A 14,076-nucleotide genomic window follows, 5' to 3' on the forward strand; every position below is an offset into this window, starting at 1 on the left:
CTACTGAATGGATATTTTGGAATATACATTTCCATTTATTTCTGTGGGCTAAATTTAGGCTTATAATGATGACAACACATATGTTTTACTGACAAAAATGTGTCAAGTCACAAAGTAGTTTCTGTATTTTGTTAAAATGTGTATTGTTTAAACCTGATAATCGGGTCCCAAAATACAGTTTTGCTTTTTGGAGAAAACTTAAATGAATCCTACAACGGTCAGGCATATTACAAATTCCAATAGTTGCTAAGGCTGTAAAAGTGTAAACGTCTGGAAGGCTAAACCGAAATGGCTTTCTTGCGTTGTTTTTATTCATTCATAGTAACTTGAAGCATTGTAAACTACTCTAATTAATACTATATGGAAATACATGTAGACAAATATAATATATAAAGGTCCATAAATACTAAATCAAGTCTACTGTTTTATTAACAATGAGACTATGTAACAGTTTAAACTGTATAGGATCGTTCACAGGGGCCATTAAATGTCTTGGCATTTGCTAATATGTGCTTTCTGACTATTAGTTTCCTGACTTGTAGTTTAGTCATTAGGTGATTCAGCTTCTAAACCACAGACAGCAGGGTAGGTACTGTATCTCTCCATTCTTAAATTCAAGCTGGTGTATTGTGCTTATTTGTTCCTTTATGAATCCAGTGTGTTGATTACAACATAGGAAGACTGTTCTTAACTACAGCTGCTGACAGAGAGAAAGAGAGAGGTGTGGTTTACTTGTTTCCTGTTTTTGTAGTGGAGCTGTAGAAGGCACCGATCAAAAACATTTCCAAAATGAGCACAGTACAACGAAAGCAGCGTGACCTCTGAGAGCAAGGTCGCACCCAGTTCCTTTTCCTGATTTCTTCTGGGGATAGGGTGGCTGGAGGGATTTAAATGGTGGACAGCATTGAGGAACAGGATTTAAGGTGGAAAACGGATGTACTATAATGGGAATGAAACTCTCTTCTGATGTCTTATAGCTCGGTGCATTTAGGGCGCAATAGCATAATGTAAGACTTCTTCCCCCACCCACACACACAATTACTCCATCCCTGCCTCAGATTACTGTACTGTGTGTTTTAGAATATCACTCCATCATAGGTGTGATGGGGGACTGGATAGGGACCGAACCATTTGCTGTACTTCATGAGCAATAATACTCTCTACCTGCTTGGAGTGTCTGATCAAAGGTTCAGGCAATTGACAACCAGTGTCATTTTGAAGATTAGTCATGTAGGAATAGGTTTGGTACGACATAGGATCTTTATCATTTATTTTATTTTCTTTTTTCTTTTAAATCCAAACATGTATATTTTCAGTGAATGTATCCTCTGATACATGGTTTCATTTTATTTGGTATTTTTGTACGTGTTGGTTGTTACTGTTGGCCCAAATTAAATGTGTGCCTTTAACAGGCTGCTGCTAATTCCAGCTCCTGTAATGAGGCAGATCTGTGTGTTGAGGATGCAGGGATTGCTGCCACTCTGACTTGAGAGCTAGTAGTTCAACATTCCATGATACTTCAAGCTGAACAGCCAAGTATGTGGATTGATAACCATTGTTTAAAGCAAAGTGGAATGTAAAAATATCAGCGCTACATTCCTGGCGTACTTTTAAGCACCTACAGTAACACAGCTTAAGCAGTAAGTTTGAGCAATGCATGCAGTATTCAAATCGGAGTTGAGCTCACCTCCTATACATTATGAGGTTTGTACTTTTAATGTGGTATATTGGAACTGTTGCAGTTTAGCCACAGGATTAATTCTGATTAACAGCTGTAGCAAATCCAGGCTAGTACAGAATTTATTGTAAACTTCATGGCAGCTTCTAGACACACCAGAGTAACAGTTTATCTAAAGCTTTAAATAACACGAAAAAATAAAGTGTACTCTTGTAAGCATGCCCCAGCAAATCTGCACATGTCCCCTTTCTGTGTAGGCGGTGGGGAATATTTTCATGCACGATCCAGAATGTAAATGTGGGAAGGTGCTTTTCTAACTGTATCATAAACAAAACACGATGTGCATATTCATACATATTAACAGTACCATGCTCTTTGTGGAAATAGGCTTCCTTTTTGCACAGTGTATTTCTAGATTTAAAACTGCTTTTGTGACACACACACACACACACACACACACATTAGTGTTCTCTTCCACCGAGATTACTTTTTTTATATAATATTGAATTTGTGGCTTTGTTTGTTTTTGTCCCGTCCCTCCTCCCCAAAAGAACCAGCTATTTTAACTATGAATACCTTTTATTGAGGAAAGTGCGTTTGGTAAACATGGAGTCATTAAATGGTAAGACTGGTTCTGCAAGGCTGTGCCTAGCAGTGCTGCTCCTCTGAATGACACACACACACACACACTGAACAAAAGAGAAAGTACAGGCGTCCCCTTTGTCACTGGCTTGCTCAAACGCTCTTCAGAAGGCTGTGTGTTGGGAGATACAGACTGATGGGAGTAACTATTTTGGCTGGGTAAAACAGTTACTAAAACTAATTCCACCCTAAAGTGAAGGTCATTCTAAACTTGCTCATGTACTGTGCAGTACCACAGTATTTTCTCATATTCACAACAAAATTGATATGCTACCTCCTGCTTCAAAATTGGGACACAGTTCAGGGTAGAACTCAATTTTCTTGAGTTGGAAGTTGGATTAATAAGCGCAGGCTCCAGTAATACATCTCCAGTCCTCTGACGTCAATGCTGCACCGTGGGGAGCCTTGCATCAGCAGGTGAAATGAAGCAAATGGCAGCCAAGCCAAAAAAAAATGAGGGGTTTCTGTCAAAAGAGAGAGAAATATCTAATCTGGATTTTATTTATTTATTTTTTTCAGTCTGCAGATATCACTTGTGTTTTGACAGGACATATGCTTAGTGAGAGAAATCAGTACAACCGGGGACTGCAAAATATCTATTTATTTAATACAAGAGAAATGCTTTGTCCACCCCAATGTGATATCGTATAGGCCTATGTTGCCCTTTTGTAGCATTTTCAAACGGTGGCTGTTAAAATGGTTAATCGGAACTGTTTCTTTTAAATGAGTATAGCTCAATGTGCAGCACATTGCATTATTAGCAGCCATTTACTTTCTCAATAAAATTCTCATAGCAAAATGTCCTGCCAAACAGAAAAGTGACAACCATTCACATACACACACCTATATATTTCACTGTGGAAATGCAGAGACTTTCTGCATTGTTCCAACACACAGTGTTGTTGTTTCTCTAATGTTTTTGTTGCCCACAATCCACATCTTTAAAGTAGTGACTATTGGTTGCCTGTAAGCGTTTAGTTTACAGTACTGTAACAAACCTTATATAGATAATATGCAGGTTTATAACTTATATTTTGTTTGGTCACAGCTGGCCTGGATTCTGTGTGTCTAATCCAGATAAGCTAATTATACACAAAAATAATGCTGGGGTGATGCCTGTTTTTTATTCATTTTTGTGTAAAAGAGTTTAATGCATTCCAAAGCCTTCAATAATTTGAGTTGTGTTTTATAGTAAAAGACAAAGTTTGGAACATCTTGTAAACCATTTACTAGCAATTAAATAACTAAACACTGTTGAATGTAGATTATAATGTGTTTTGTTGTTTTGGGTTGGATGGCTGATCGAGGGGAAGCCAAGTAATTGCAGGCCTTGTAGGTGTGATGTGTCAAAATTGACCTTTTAACACAGAAAAAAGGATAAAGTACAGGATTAACTGTACTAGTGTCTTTATTGGCCTTTCCCAGTGCAGTTACTGATATTAAACAATCTGCCCTACATGTTCATAGGCAACTACTGGGCAAAGCAAGGTTGAGAACACTATGCCGGTGTAGGGCTTGCCCACACTAGATGCATTGATGCCCTAGCACCGACAGTCTTCTGCTGTCCATAACCAACAATCTGTAAATCACTTATCCCAGTACATTTATTCACCAATTTTAGAAGTTATTTACTAGCTAGTGGGAATTCAGAGTCTACACTAGGTTTAGCTAATTTGATCGTTGGATACATGACTTTAAAATGTGTTGTTCTATAGACCTAGTTGAAAATAACAAGAGTGAATTCCTTTTGCAGACTGTGCCCCAAATATTAATATCATTTTTTTTTAAATATTTTTTTTATTAATGTTTGGGCTAACACTTTTAGGAAATGCATTATCTACTTGTAACAAGTAATTGTGCTGAAATGGGCCTTCAGGGCTGTTTTGGTTTCCTTAATGACTAACTGTGGTAAATGTGTCTTCAAAAAGGACAATTCCTATCATTCCTCCTATGCAACAGTAAAACAGAAGATATTCATTCCTGTAGCTGTTTTCTAAACAATCTTCATCAAGTTTACATGACTGACAGTTGTGTGCCCAGAACATAACCAGAAGCAGATGGATACCCAGGAATCATTTCAGGTTTAACTGACTTGTAAATGTGTTGCATTGCAGGTTTTCACAAGCTGGTTGTGTGACGCAGATTGTGGACTGAATACATCGAGACGGGACGATGAGTGAACTGGAACAGTTGCGGCAGGAAGCGGAGCAACTGCGGAACCAAATTAGAGTAAGATTATTGTTGTTGTTGTTGTTGTTGTTTATTTAGTTTTACTAGCAAACTGCTTGAAGATTTATATCTCTAACCATGACTTTGAGTTTCCATGGGCTGCACACGTTTGATTTGGTGACAGCTCATGCTTTGTGGGCGTTCATGTACTAGAAAGTCTATAAAATGTAAAATTGCGTCCCTTGAACTTTGTGTGGTTTTGATGTCCAGTCTGTCCATATTTGATGTTCACAACTTCTGATCAAAAATAGTCTATTTATAGTTCCATGTTCTAGAGCACCGGTTCCAAACATTTTGCGGACCACCATATACTACTATCATAGTGACACACAGCTGCTATACAAGGGAATTCTATTAATTTAGCTTTCCACTATAGTGCGGCAATTGATAACGATGCCATACGGGAAATTGATTAACTTGCCTAATGAGATGGCTGGTGCTGTTTTAGCGATGTCACAGCCTGAATGTCCGGTTGGAGTGATGACAGTTTTTGCCTGAAATCTGGTTCCACATTCAGCCTACTCCGGTGTTTTGATTTCAACCCAACAAGCGCAGAAAATCCACTTTCGCAAGCGTATGTGGTGGCAAACGGCATCAGGTACTTCACTGCCTTGTCGGACAGTTCCAGGTACTCGGATTGAATGTGTAACCAGAAGTCAGTCGGATTTCGTTGTGGGAAGATTAACTTTTAAGGAGCCGTCGCATGAAAGCTCTTCCTCCTTTGATGTCAAGTTTGTGTGCTTTTCACTTTCAACGTTCACGAATGGGTTTCTAATCCACTTGTTTTTGGAGTCAGGGTCACTGTTTTGTTTCTAAGATTAGCTGGCTTCAAACCTTAGTTCGACAACACCTTATAAAATATAACACACAGCGTTCGCGGCTCCTCTTCAATTAAAAAAAGCAACATTAGCACTGTAAACAACACTTACCGAATTGCAGATACATGTTTTTATAATCAATAGACAAATCAGAATCTTAACCACGTAGTATTTAGTTATACAAGTCATTACGTGACACTAGCGTGGAACATTCGCTACAAAGACACAAATACAATATCACAAAGTCATTATAATGTATTGTACAAGTAGAAACAATTGCTAAAATATTTGGTTGTACGTTTCTCTTTTTTAGGATGCCCGGAAAGCATGTAGTGATTCCACTCTGTCCCAGGTAAGAGCTATTTCAGGACTAGTGGAGATACTAATGTTGCACTTTTTATTTTGAAATAAATGTTCTTAATATTTTGTTACCCTTCATTTTTAGTATTTGGTTAAGAAAAAAACTTGGCTACATTTTTTAAAGGTCCCATCAACCTGCACCTTTTTAAAATACTTTCTCTGTTGTGTACACATTAGGACAAAAGCTCTAAGCTGACATCCTGAGAAATATTCTCAGTCATTGGCATAAGAGGATCAACCACATCTCTAGCACTTAATGATGGTGAAATTTACCCTCCTCATTGTATTCAGAATCATAGTCATATATGCTCAATCTGTATACTATTTTGTGTGTTTGTTAGATCACAGCTGGTCTGGATTCTGTGGGTCGGATCCAGATGAGAACACGACGCACGCTGAGGGGTCATTTAGCCAAAATCTACGCAATGCATTGGGGATCAGACTCCAGGTCAGCATGGGACCCCTTTATAACCCATTTTAACACTTCTGATATTGGATATTTGAGCTGTCTTTTGAACATAACTGCAGCCATTTTGCCACGTAATTTGACTTGCTTTTCAAATATTTATATAGCAAGTATTAAAAGTGTTAATATTGCTTGATAGTGATCCATTATTGTCTGTTTACAAGTTCTACATCGCAGATATGCGTTTTTCTTGCAGAAGCACAACAGAATTGCTTTTAAGAGAAAAACAATTAAGTTGTGGCCTGCTGTGATCAGGAAGGGTGCATTACGTAGAATTACTGGGAAGAACACAAACATTTTAGTCTAGTTGTATAACTGCATTAATGGATACCACAATATTTTTGTGGTATAAATAAAATATCCTTTTAAAGCTGTCTTTTAGCAAGTTATCTCCTACTGGCACCCACAGGCACAAAGAACAGTAATATACAAAGTCAGGTAGTGTCAATACTATGGATAGAGGAACATCTGACTTGAATGACGGATCTGATCCCTTAACCAGTGATTTTGAACTGTTTAACTGCATAAGATTTGAAGTCCTAATAAATGCGTAATGGTGGTTTATTAGCAAATGGAATTGTGAATGGTAATACTTAACTGAAGTAATGACCTGTACATAAATAAGTTATTTATTGTCTTTCTAAACCATTCTAGGCTACTTGTCAGTGCTTCTCAAGATGGCAAACTAATCATTTGGGACAGTTACACAACAAACAAGGTAAAATGTTTTATAAATTTTTAAACTTCCTAATGATATTTGATACGGCCCCTCCCTTTTTACGTTCTGTTTCTGTTCAGTTCAGTATGCTATGGACCATGTGTTCAGAGACCCTGAGCACCTTGTCCACTATTTTAAATATGTTTTTCTTTATAGAATATAAATGCACACAAGTGGTATTGATCAAATTACGTAACTGGAGCATTACCCTGGGTTAGGTTTCATATTTCCCTATTTGTGTGATAATTGTATCACGCTGTCTTTAAGATGCATGCCATTCCTCTGAGGTCATCCTGGGTCATGACCTGTGCCTATGCTCCCTCTGGAAACTATGTTGCCTGTGGTGGCTTGGACAACATCTGCTCTATATACAGCCTAAAAACCAGAGAGGGTAACGTTAGAGTCACCAGAGAGTTACCTGGGCATACAGGTAAGGAACATGATTTTAAAATAATTATATACTTGCTCAGTACGATTTGAAACAACAAAGCTGAACCTATGCATTTTCTAAAATAATTTAGCCAAGGTAATATTTTAACAAGTTCCTAATGTGTTTTTAGGTTATTTATCTTGCTGTCGTTTTTTGGATGACAACCAGATTGTGACCAGCTCAGGCGACACAACCTGGTGAGTTGTTAAAGCATTTTGTAATTTTTTTTTTTTTTTTGTAAACCTCCAGTTTATTCAGTGGTATGGTAACTTAGATTTACCCTGTATAATGTTCATGTTTGACCCCTAATATGGTTCCACTCTTACTTTTCTTTCAATATTTCTGGGAAACCTGAATTAGTTTTATAATTCTTAAATAATGTTAATTCTTGGCCTGAGTTCCATTTGTATTATTATTATTATTATTATTATTATTATTATTATTATATAAAGTTTTTTCAAGTTTATTTTTTTCCTAGAACCAGAACATATGAACTCCCCCACCCCCCACATTAAACACAAACACATTTCAGCTTTGTAGACTCCAGTATGATTTGTCATATTTTAATAATTACGATCATTTCAGATTGATCAATGACAAATAACCAAGGTTTAAAAAATAACTATATAATCCAGTGATTTTTAATGTGTTTGTTTTATTTTTATTTTTTTCTCTCCATGTATTTTTGTACTAGCAATTTGGTGGGGGGTAAATTAAACCAAAGTGAGCCTGTGTATGTGTGTGTGTGTGTGTGTATAGGATGTAGTGCGGCTCTGTCATATAGTTAGTAGGGCAGCAGTGTGGAGTAGTGGTTAGGGCTCTGGACTCTTGACTGGAAGGTCGTGGGTTCAATCCCTGGTAGTGCTGCTGTACCCTTGAGCAAGGTACTTTACCTAGATTGCTCCAGTAAAAACCCAACTGTATAAATGGGTAATTGTATGTAAAAATAATGTGATATCTTGTAACAATTGTAAGTCGCCCTGGATAAGGGCGTCTGCTAAGAAATAAATAATAATAATAATAATAATATACACTCTAGGTGCCTGTGGAAGGTATTTTATATAGTACAGTACACAGACTGGGGGATATCCCTGCTCATCCTTCTACCTTGTCATTGTTTTCAGTGCTTTATGGGACATTGAGACTGGCCAACAGACTACCACATTCACAGGCCACACTGGAGACGTCATGAGCTTGTCCCTGAGCCCCGACATGAAGACATTTGTATCTGGTGCTTGCGACGCTTCGTCTAAACTGTGGGACGTTCGAGACGGAATGTGCAGGCAGTCATTTACTGGCCATGTCTCCGATATCAACGCTGTTTGTGTAAGTACAAAAGCTGTTATCCGAGTCTAAATTAGTATGCTGCGTGGCCTGAGGCCCTCTGGAATGTGCAGCATCAAGGACAACTACATCTTGCAACATTTATAATGTAATTGTTGTTTTTTTTTTAAGCCACCATATAACAAGTAAATTGTTGACTGGGTTTTTTTTACTTGTCAAAAAATAACCAAGGTTGCTTTATTACTTGAAGAGCCTTGGGGAGCATCAGTTATCAATGGTAACAGAGAACACAGAGTTTAACATACGTATTTTATAGTAAAGTGGTAGCAACATCCTGGGGAAATCAAACTGTATTATTGAAAATATAATTTAGCTGTTGATAAATAAGCCGCACCTTTTATATTCCACAGAAGGAAAAGAAACCATTTGCATAAGTTTGCATCAAGGCTGTAACAGTTGTTCTTAGCAAGACGAGTGCTGTGTCTAACTGCCCATGTCTTTTCTCAGTTCTTCCCCAATGGAAATGCCTTCACCACGGGCTCCGATGATGCAACCTGCCGGTTGTTTGACCTGCGGGCTGACCAGGAGTTAATGATGTACTCCCACGACAACATCATCTGTGGAATCACCTCTGTAGCTTTCTCAAAAAGTGGCCGCCTCTTGCTTGCAGGCTACGATGATTTCAACTGCAATGTGTGGGACACCTTGAAGGGAGAGCGTGCTGGTGAGTGTGAAACACTGCGGTGGTGGCAGGAGCTTACTGCACAGCTCACTTATCAAGGGGACAAGCAATTGGTCTAGCTAGATATTATTAAAGCTGGATATTATGAGAAGTTTTAAAAAGCTTTGAAATTTTAAATATCCACGGTCGACCCAAAAAAATCAGTATTCCATAACTTTTGTTATGCTCTGTGGTTTTGTTTCTATAGTGGAAACTGGTTAATTAAATCAGTAGCAAGTTGTAGTGTTGTACATTGCATTGCCTTTAACTATTTAACCAGAATCGAACATACAGTATTGTTTTATTGAAATAACCACTTTGTGCAATTTCAAAATTAATGTGTCCAAATGTGACCCATAGCCCATTCCTACAGTGAAAACCGCTTCATAGAATTGGTGCTTTGAAGGTGGGGTTTGCCCAATGTTTTAAGGTAATAAGGACTTTAACTTGTGGGAAAGCTGAGCAGCTCTTGCTTACTACTTGTTTTCCTGTTGTCTTCCCCAGGTGTTCTTGCTGGCCACGATAATCGTGTGAGCTGTTTAGGAGTTACTGATGATGGCATGGCTGTAGCCACAGGATCTTGGGACAGTTTCCTTAGAATCTGGAATTAACCAGGTTGGGGGATACAAAGGTTAACTATGTCCTCTGCTGAGATCCAGGGGGATTCACTGCTGCAGCCTACAGCTGTGAGAAAGTAACATTCTTTCTACCTTGTATTTCCAGGTGAAACTTTTTCTATTCACTTACTACACAAAGCTTTCAGTAAATAGTCCAATTGAATGAAGAAATGAAAAATTAACCCTGGCAAACCTCTGACTTTTGACAGGGGCTAGCATGTTACCATGGTGACCAAGAAGCTAGGAGCCAGTCATTGTTATATATATTTTTTTTTTGCCCGACCCCAGATATTGGTTTATAGCTTGTATTTAACCTGGGACGTCACACTTTGGTTGTGGATGAACTGAATGCTGTTATACAATTTCTTAGTGGACTACTTAACTTTTGGATAAAGGTTAGCCTAAGCCTTGTTTTGTGTTAATATTTGCCAGCTATTTTGATAATGGATGCTTGAAACTTAATCTGGTGGTGCCTCTTTGGTGATGAATACAGTATTATTTAATAGTTTCTTCTTCCTGCCCCTGCCCCACCGTTTGAATATGTGGCTTCATTTGGGTTAATACAGAAAATATTTAAGATTTTAAATTAATGGCATATTCTTAAACTGAAATTTACTGAGCTATTAATAATCCCTCCCTCCCCCCCATACAGCAGTTGGCTCACTTCTGGCCATCTGGTATCTTCCTATTGATGAAAGTTTTAATATATTTTTTGTCATGAAAAGCACTGAAGTACTGTTGTGAGGACTGCCAACTCCTGCGCAATTCAGGAGCAGGTTTCAGTCTCTGCTCGGACACAGATCTACTGAGTATGTTGACCTTGACTAAGTAAAGGCAGCAGGACCACGACTAAATTAGGAAACTGAATCTCAGTTTTAGTTAGAATTTAATATCCGTATTTCCTGTGTTCTCATTTGACTTGAGTATTATTGTTATTGTATGAATGCCAGTGTTGGCTAATTTTCTAATGTAGCATGATATGCTGTTATTCCTGCAAATGCAAGGATTTTCCTCAGCATTTAATAAGAAGATCGCAGACAGCCAAAGCCCCTCTGAGCCTTCATTTACCATTACCCACCTGTCTCCGAATAAATAAGTAAATAAATTGCATATCCCTGCTCACCACTGAGTGCCGCTACTGGGTAGTAGACATTCCGTCTGTAAATGCTTTCTTTTAATCTTGTGTCTGTAATCACTATGTGCACTGTTTTCTAAACACAAATGTTTCAAGCAGTAAGAGTGGTTTAGCAAAGAAAGAATACTTTGTACAGTGAACAAAAAAAATGCATGCAACAATAGTTCAAATGTAATCAGAAAGCACATTTTAGCATTTGTCATTTTAAAAAATAAATAAATAAATTCCAAGCATCATTCAAACTGACAAGGTAAAGATCTAGTTTTTTAACTTTCAAGTCCTTGAGGCCAGTATAGAAAACATCATTTTGCCAGCATTCAGGACATGTTTCCTTTAAATCTTGAGTTATTGGGAGGCAGTGGTGTGCTAGTTCTTTTAGAACTTGTTTAGATTTAACAAAGCAGTGCTGATTTATTTAATTTTTTGGCAGTGGTGCTATTACCTGATTCTAATGATCACAGATAGGAATGCATAACAGTGATGGGTAGTGACACAGCACATATTTGTTTTGCCTTGCAGCTTACAAAGAATTTAGAATTGTAGTCCAAGTGCAAGCAAACATCCAAATACACTTGCCTTTTGAAAGCAGTATCTAATTGATTGGATCTTGACCTTTCTGCCTTGCAGTGGAGTATCACATACCCAATAATTTGATCTGGTTAAACTAACGTGGTCAAAGCAAACACATTGTGGAAGAGTTGGAGCTGGTGTCCCATTGCTGCCTCGTGCTGATTTGCATGTTTCTTTAGATTCTGAAGAGAATAGTTGTTTGAAAGAACAGGTTGGTTTCATTATGAAGCATTCTACTAGATGTAGGCCGTATGATAGTGCCAGCCATCTCCCCACATCAAAAAGGTTAAACATGATATTTAAGGTTCTCAATAGCTTAATGAATAATCTAGTCTCTGACTGTACCAGAAACTTATTCCATACTCTCCATGCCTGTGCCCTTCAGACTATGCCTATACATTTTTGTTGACGTGCCAATAAATGTGCCAATGGGGAGAATTCTGCACTTTGGGGAAATCACATAATAGTATTTTAAATACTACAGTATTTAGAAAAAACCTGGGACCAAGTTAAATCTGAAAACAACACTAAAGAAAACACAAAGAGGTATCCAGTAATTTGGTTTCTTAAAATGTATGTGCATTTTAAAGTTTTTCTGCTTTTCAGAGAACTGAAATGCAACATGCAGCTCCTTCGTTCCAGGCAGTTTTCTGTAAATCATTTTATCAAGTTGAATAGATGGGTTACTTGCTACAGTTACTACTAAAATGTTTATTATATTTATTGATTATTAAGAAATTTTTAATCATGTAGTGATTATGGTAGCAGTTGTGAGTGAGTTTTAGCTGCATCGCCCTGATTTTTTTTATTCTTACTATTTTTAAGTATACATATATTGACAATAGAATGTGGTTTCCAGAAAAATCATTAAAGTAACAGTTAGGTATAGTGTATTGCAAAGTACTAAGTGTTGAAAGAATTTTACTGTAACATGGTGTCAAATTCCATGCATCATTTTGCTATATCTAAAGCTACAAATGTGTATTTTTCTGCCCCCAAAAATCTGTTTATTTTATTTTTGTATAATCATTGCTCAATGCTTTTTTTTTTTGTTTGTTTTTTGTATTTTTGCTGTAGCAGGTGGTAGTTCTACATTAGCCAGTGCCCCAAAATTAAGAAAATGGCTGAGTTTCATAAGTTGCCTAACATGATGATAAAGGTGCCTAGTGCATGAGTGCCCTGTTTAGCTGAAATACTGCTTGGTGCCGATTTTGTATAATTGTGAATATCAGTTCTATTTTAAGAAAAAAAATGTACATGCAAACTTAGCCTTTAATTCAGTTGACCCAGTTTTACAAATAACTGGATCCCATAACTTGTTGCGTAAATCAGCATCTGCAGTTTTAAAGTTGTTGTTTTTTTCTTTAATCTGAGATGACAATAACCCTAACAATTGCAAACAATGAGGCTTTGCAATGTTTCATTCCTAACACAATACCTGTTTTTAAAGTATCTTCCTCTGTGTCAAAACAAAAGCAAACTTGCTGTAGATGCTGTTAAAGGTTTTCTCCCTGAATAATGAGCCACCTATGGAAATGCCACAATCTTTCTAGAAAGGGATGTGTCTTGTATTGTAAAAATAACAGGCAGGCAATTACTGCAGTGTTCTGTGTAAAAATGCAACAGTATTAACAGTTTTAACATTAAATAAAGATGTCACATTAAATGTGCCTGTACAGTACAGAGCTTTTTGTTGGAGCTGGGACTGAGGCTCTCAAAGTTTGAAAAGCAACATTTATTCCACCATTTTAATTGCCATCTCATCACCCCACCTTCTCCAGATTGTATGTTATCCATGATCATATATTTTGTTTAGGAGGAATAATATGCCACCATAGGTAATATTTACAATAACTCCTTTTGTATCCAAGACAAAGGCTTCCTTATACAAGAGGTGGTGTCCCGTGCCTCACTATTTTGTATCCCTGGTTTTGGTACCTAATGCAGAGCCTAGGTATCGGAAAAATCTAACTTGTACCACCGAGGAAGAGGACATTTTGGAGTATTATGGAAAAACTTTGAGGGAGCTCCTAGTTGTCCCAGCTCAGCTTTCCATTATTCGTGTTCTGTTTTGTTACCACAACATTGACACTGATTTAGTAACAATGCACTGCCTTTTGGCTCTTTGTATGTATTTCAACAAAATGTCTTAAGGTTTTTTTAAGTTTTTGAGCCAGTCAAAACCAGGGACTTTGTGCCATGCGTTTTCTCCTGCAGTGCTATTGTGTGAAATTTATTATAATCACTTGCTATGAGAACTTTTTGTTAATAGTCTGTTTTTTCACACCAGATATTTTTTTTTCTTTGTATTTGTACAGTGGCTCGGTGAAACTGATATGTTGCCATGAATTGATATTGTAACCAATAAAAAAAGAAAAAAAAGCTTTTAACTAAGGCTGTGGTGTTCT

The 14,076-nt window shown here is 37.4% G+C and overlaps 1 protein-coding gene across 4 annotated transcripts in view; it reads left to right on the plus strand.

Moving 5' to 3' along the window:
* LOC117423562 (guanine nucleotide-binding protein subunit beta-4) overlaps positions 1-14,063 on the plus strand; it is a 32,379-nt gene extending 18,316 nt beyond the window's left edge. For all 4 annotated transcript variants that reach the window (XM_034039559.3, XM_034039558.3, XM_034039560.3 and 1 more), the window contains 9 exons: positions 4,435-4,549; positions 5,681-5,719; positions 6,069-6,175; positions 6,848-6,911; positions 7,179-7,341; positions 7,472-7,538; positions 8,466-8,667; positions 9,133-9,349; positions 9,851-14,063. In XM_034039559.3, coding sequence (XP_033895450.1) covers positions 4,493-4,549; positions 5,681-5,719; positions 6,069-6,175; positions 6,848-6,911; positions 7,179-7,341; positions 7,472-7,538; positions 8,466-8,667; positions 9,133-9,349; positions 9,851-9,957 — 1,023 coding nt within the window. In that variant the 5' untranslated portion in view covers positions 4,435-4,492 and the 3' untranslated portion in view covers positions 9,958-14,063. The remainder of the gene's footprint in view (positions 1-4,434; positions 4,550-5,680; positions 5,720-6,068; positions 6,176-6,847; positions 6,912-7,178; positions 7,342-7,471; positions 7,539-8,465; positions 8,668-9,132; positions 9,350-9,850) is intronic.
* Positions 14,064-14,076: the final 13 nt, after the last annotated feature.

This window comes from Acipenser ruthenus, chromosome 17 (genome assembly GCF_902713425.1).
Source record: "Acipenser ruthenus chromosome 17, fAciRut3.2 maternal haplotype, whole genome shotgun sequence".
Classification (NCBI taxonomy): Eukaryota; Metazoa; Chordata; class Actinopteri; order Acipenseriformes; family Acipenseridae; genus Acipenser; species Acipenser ruthenus.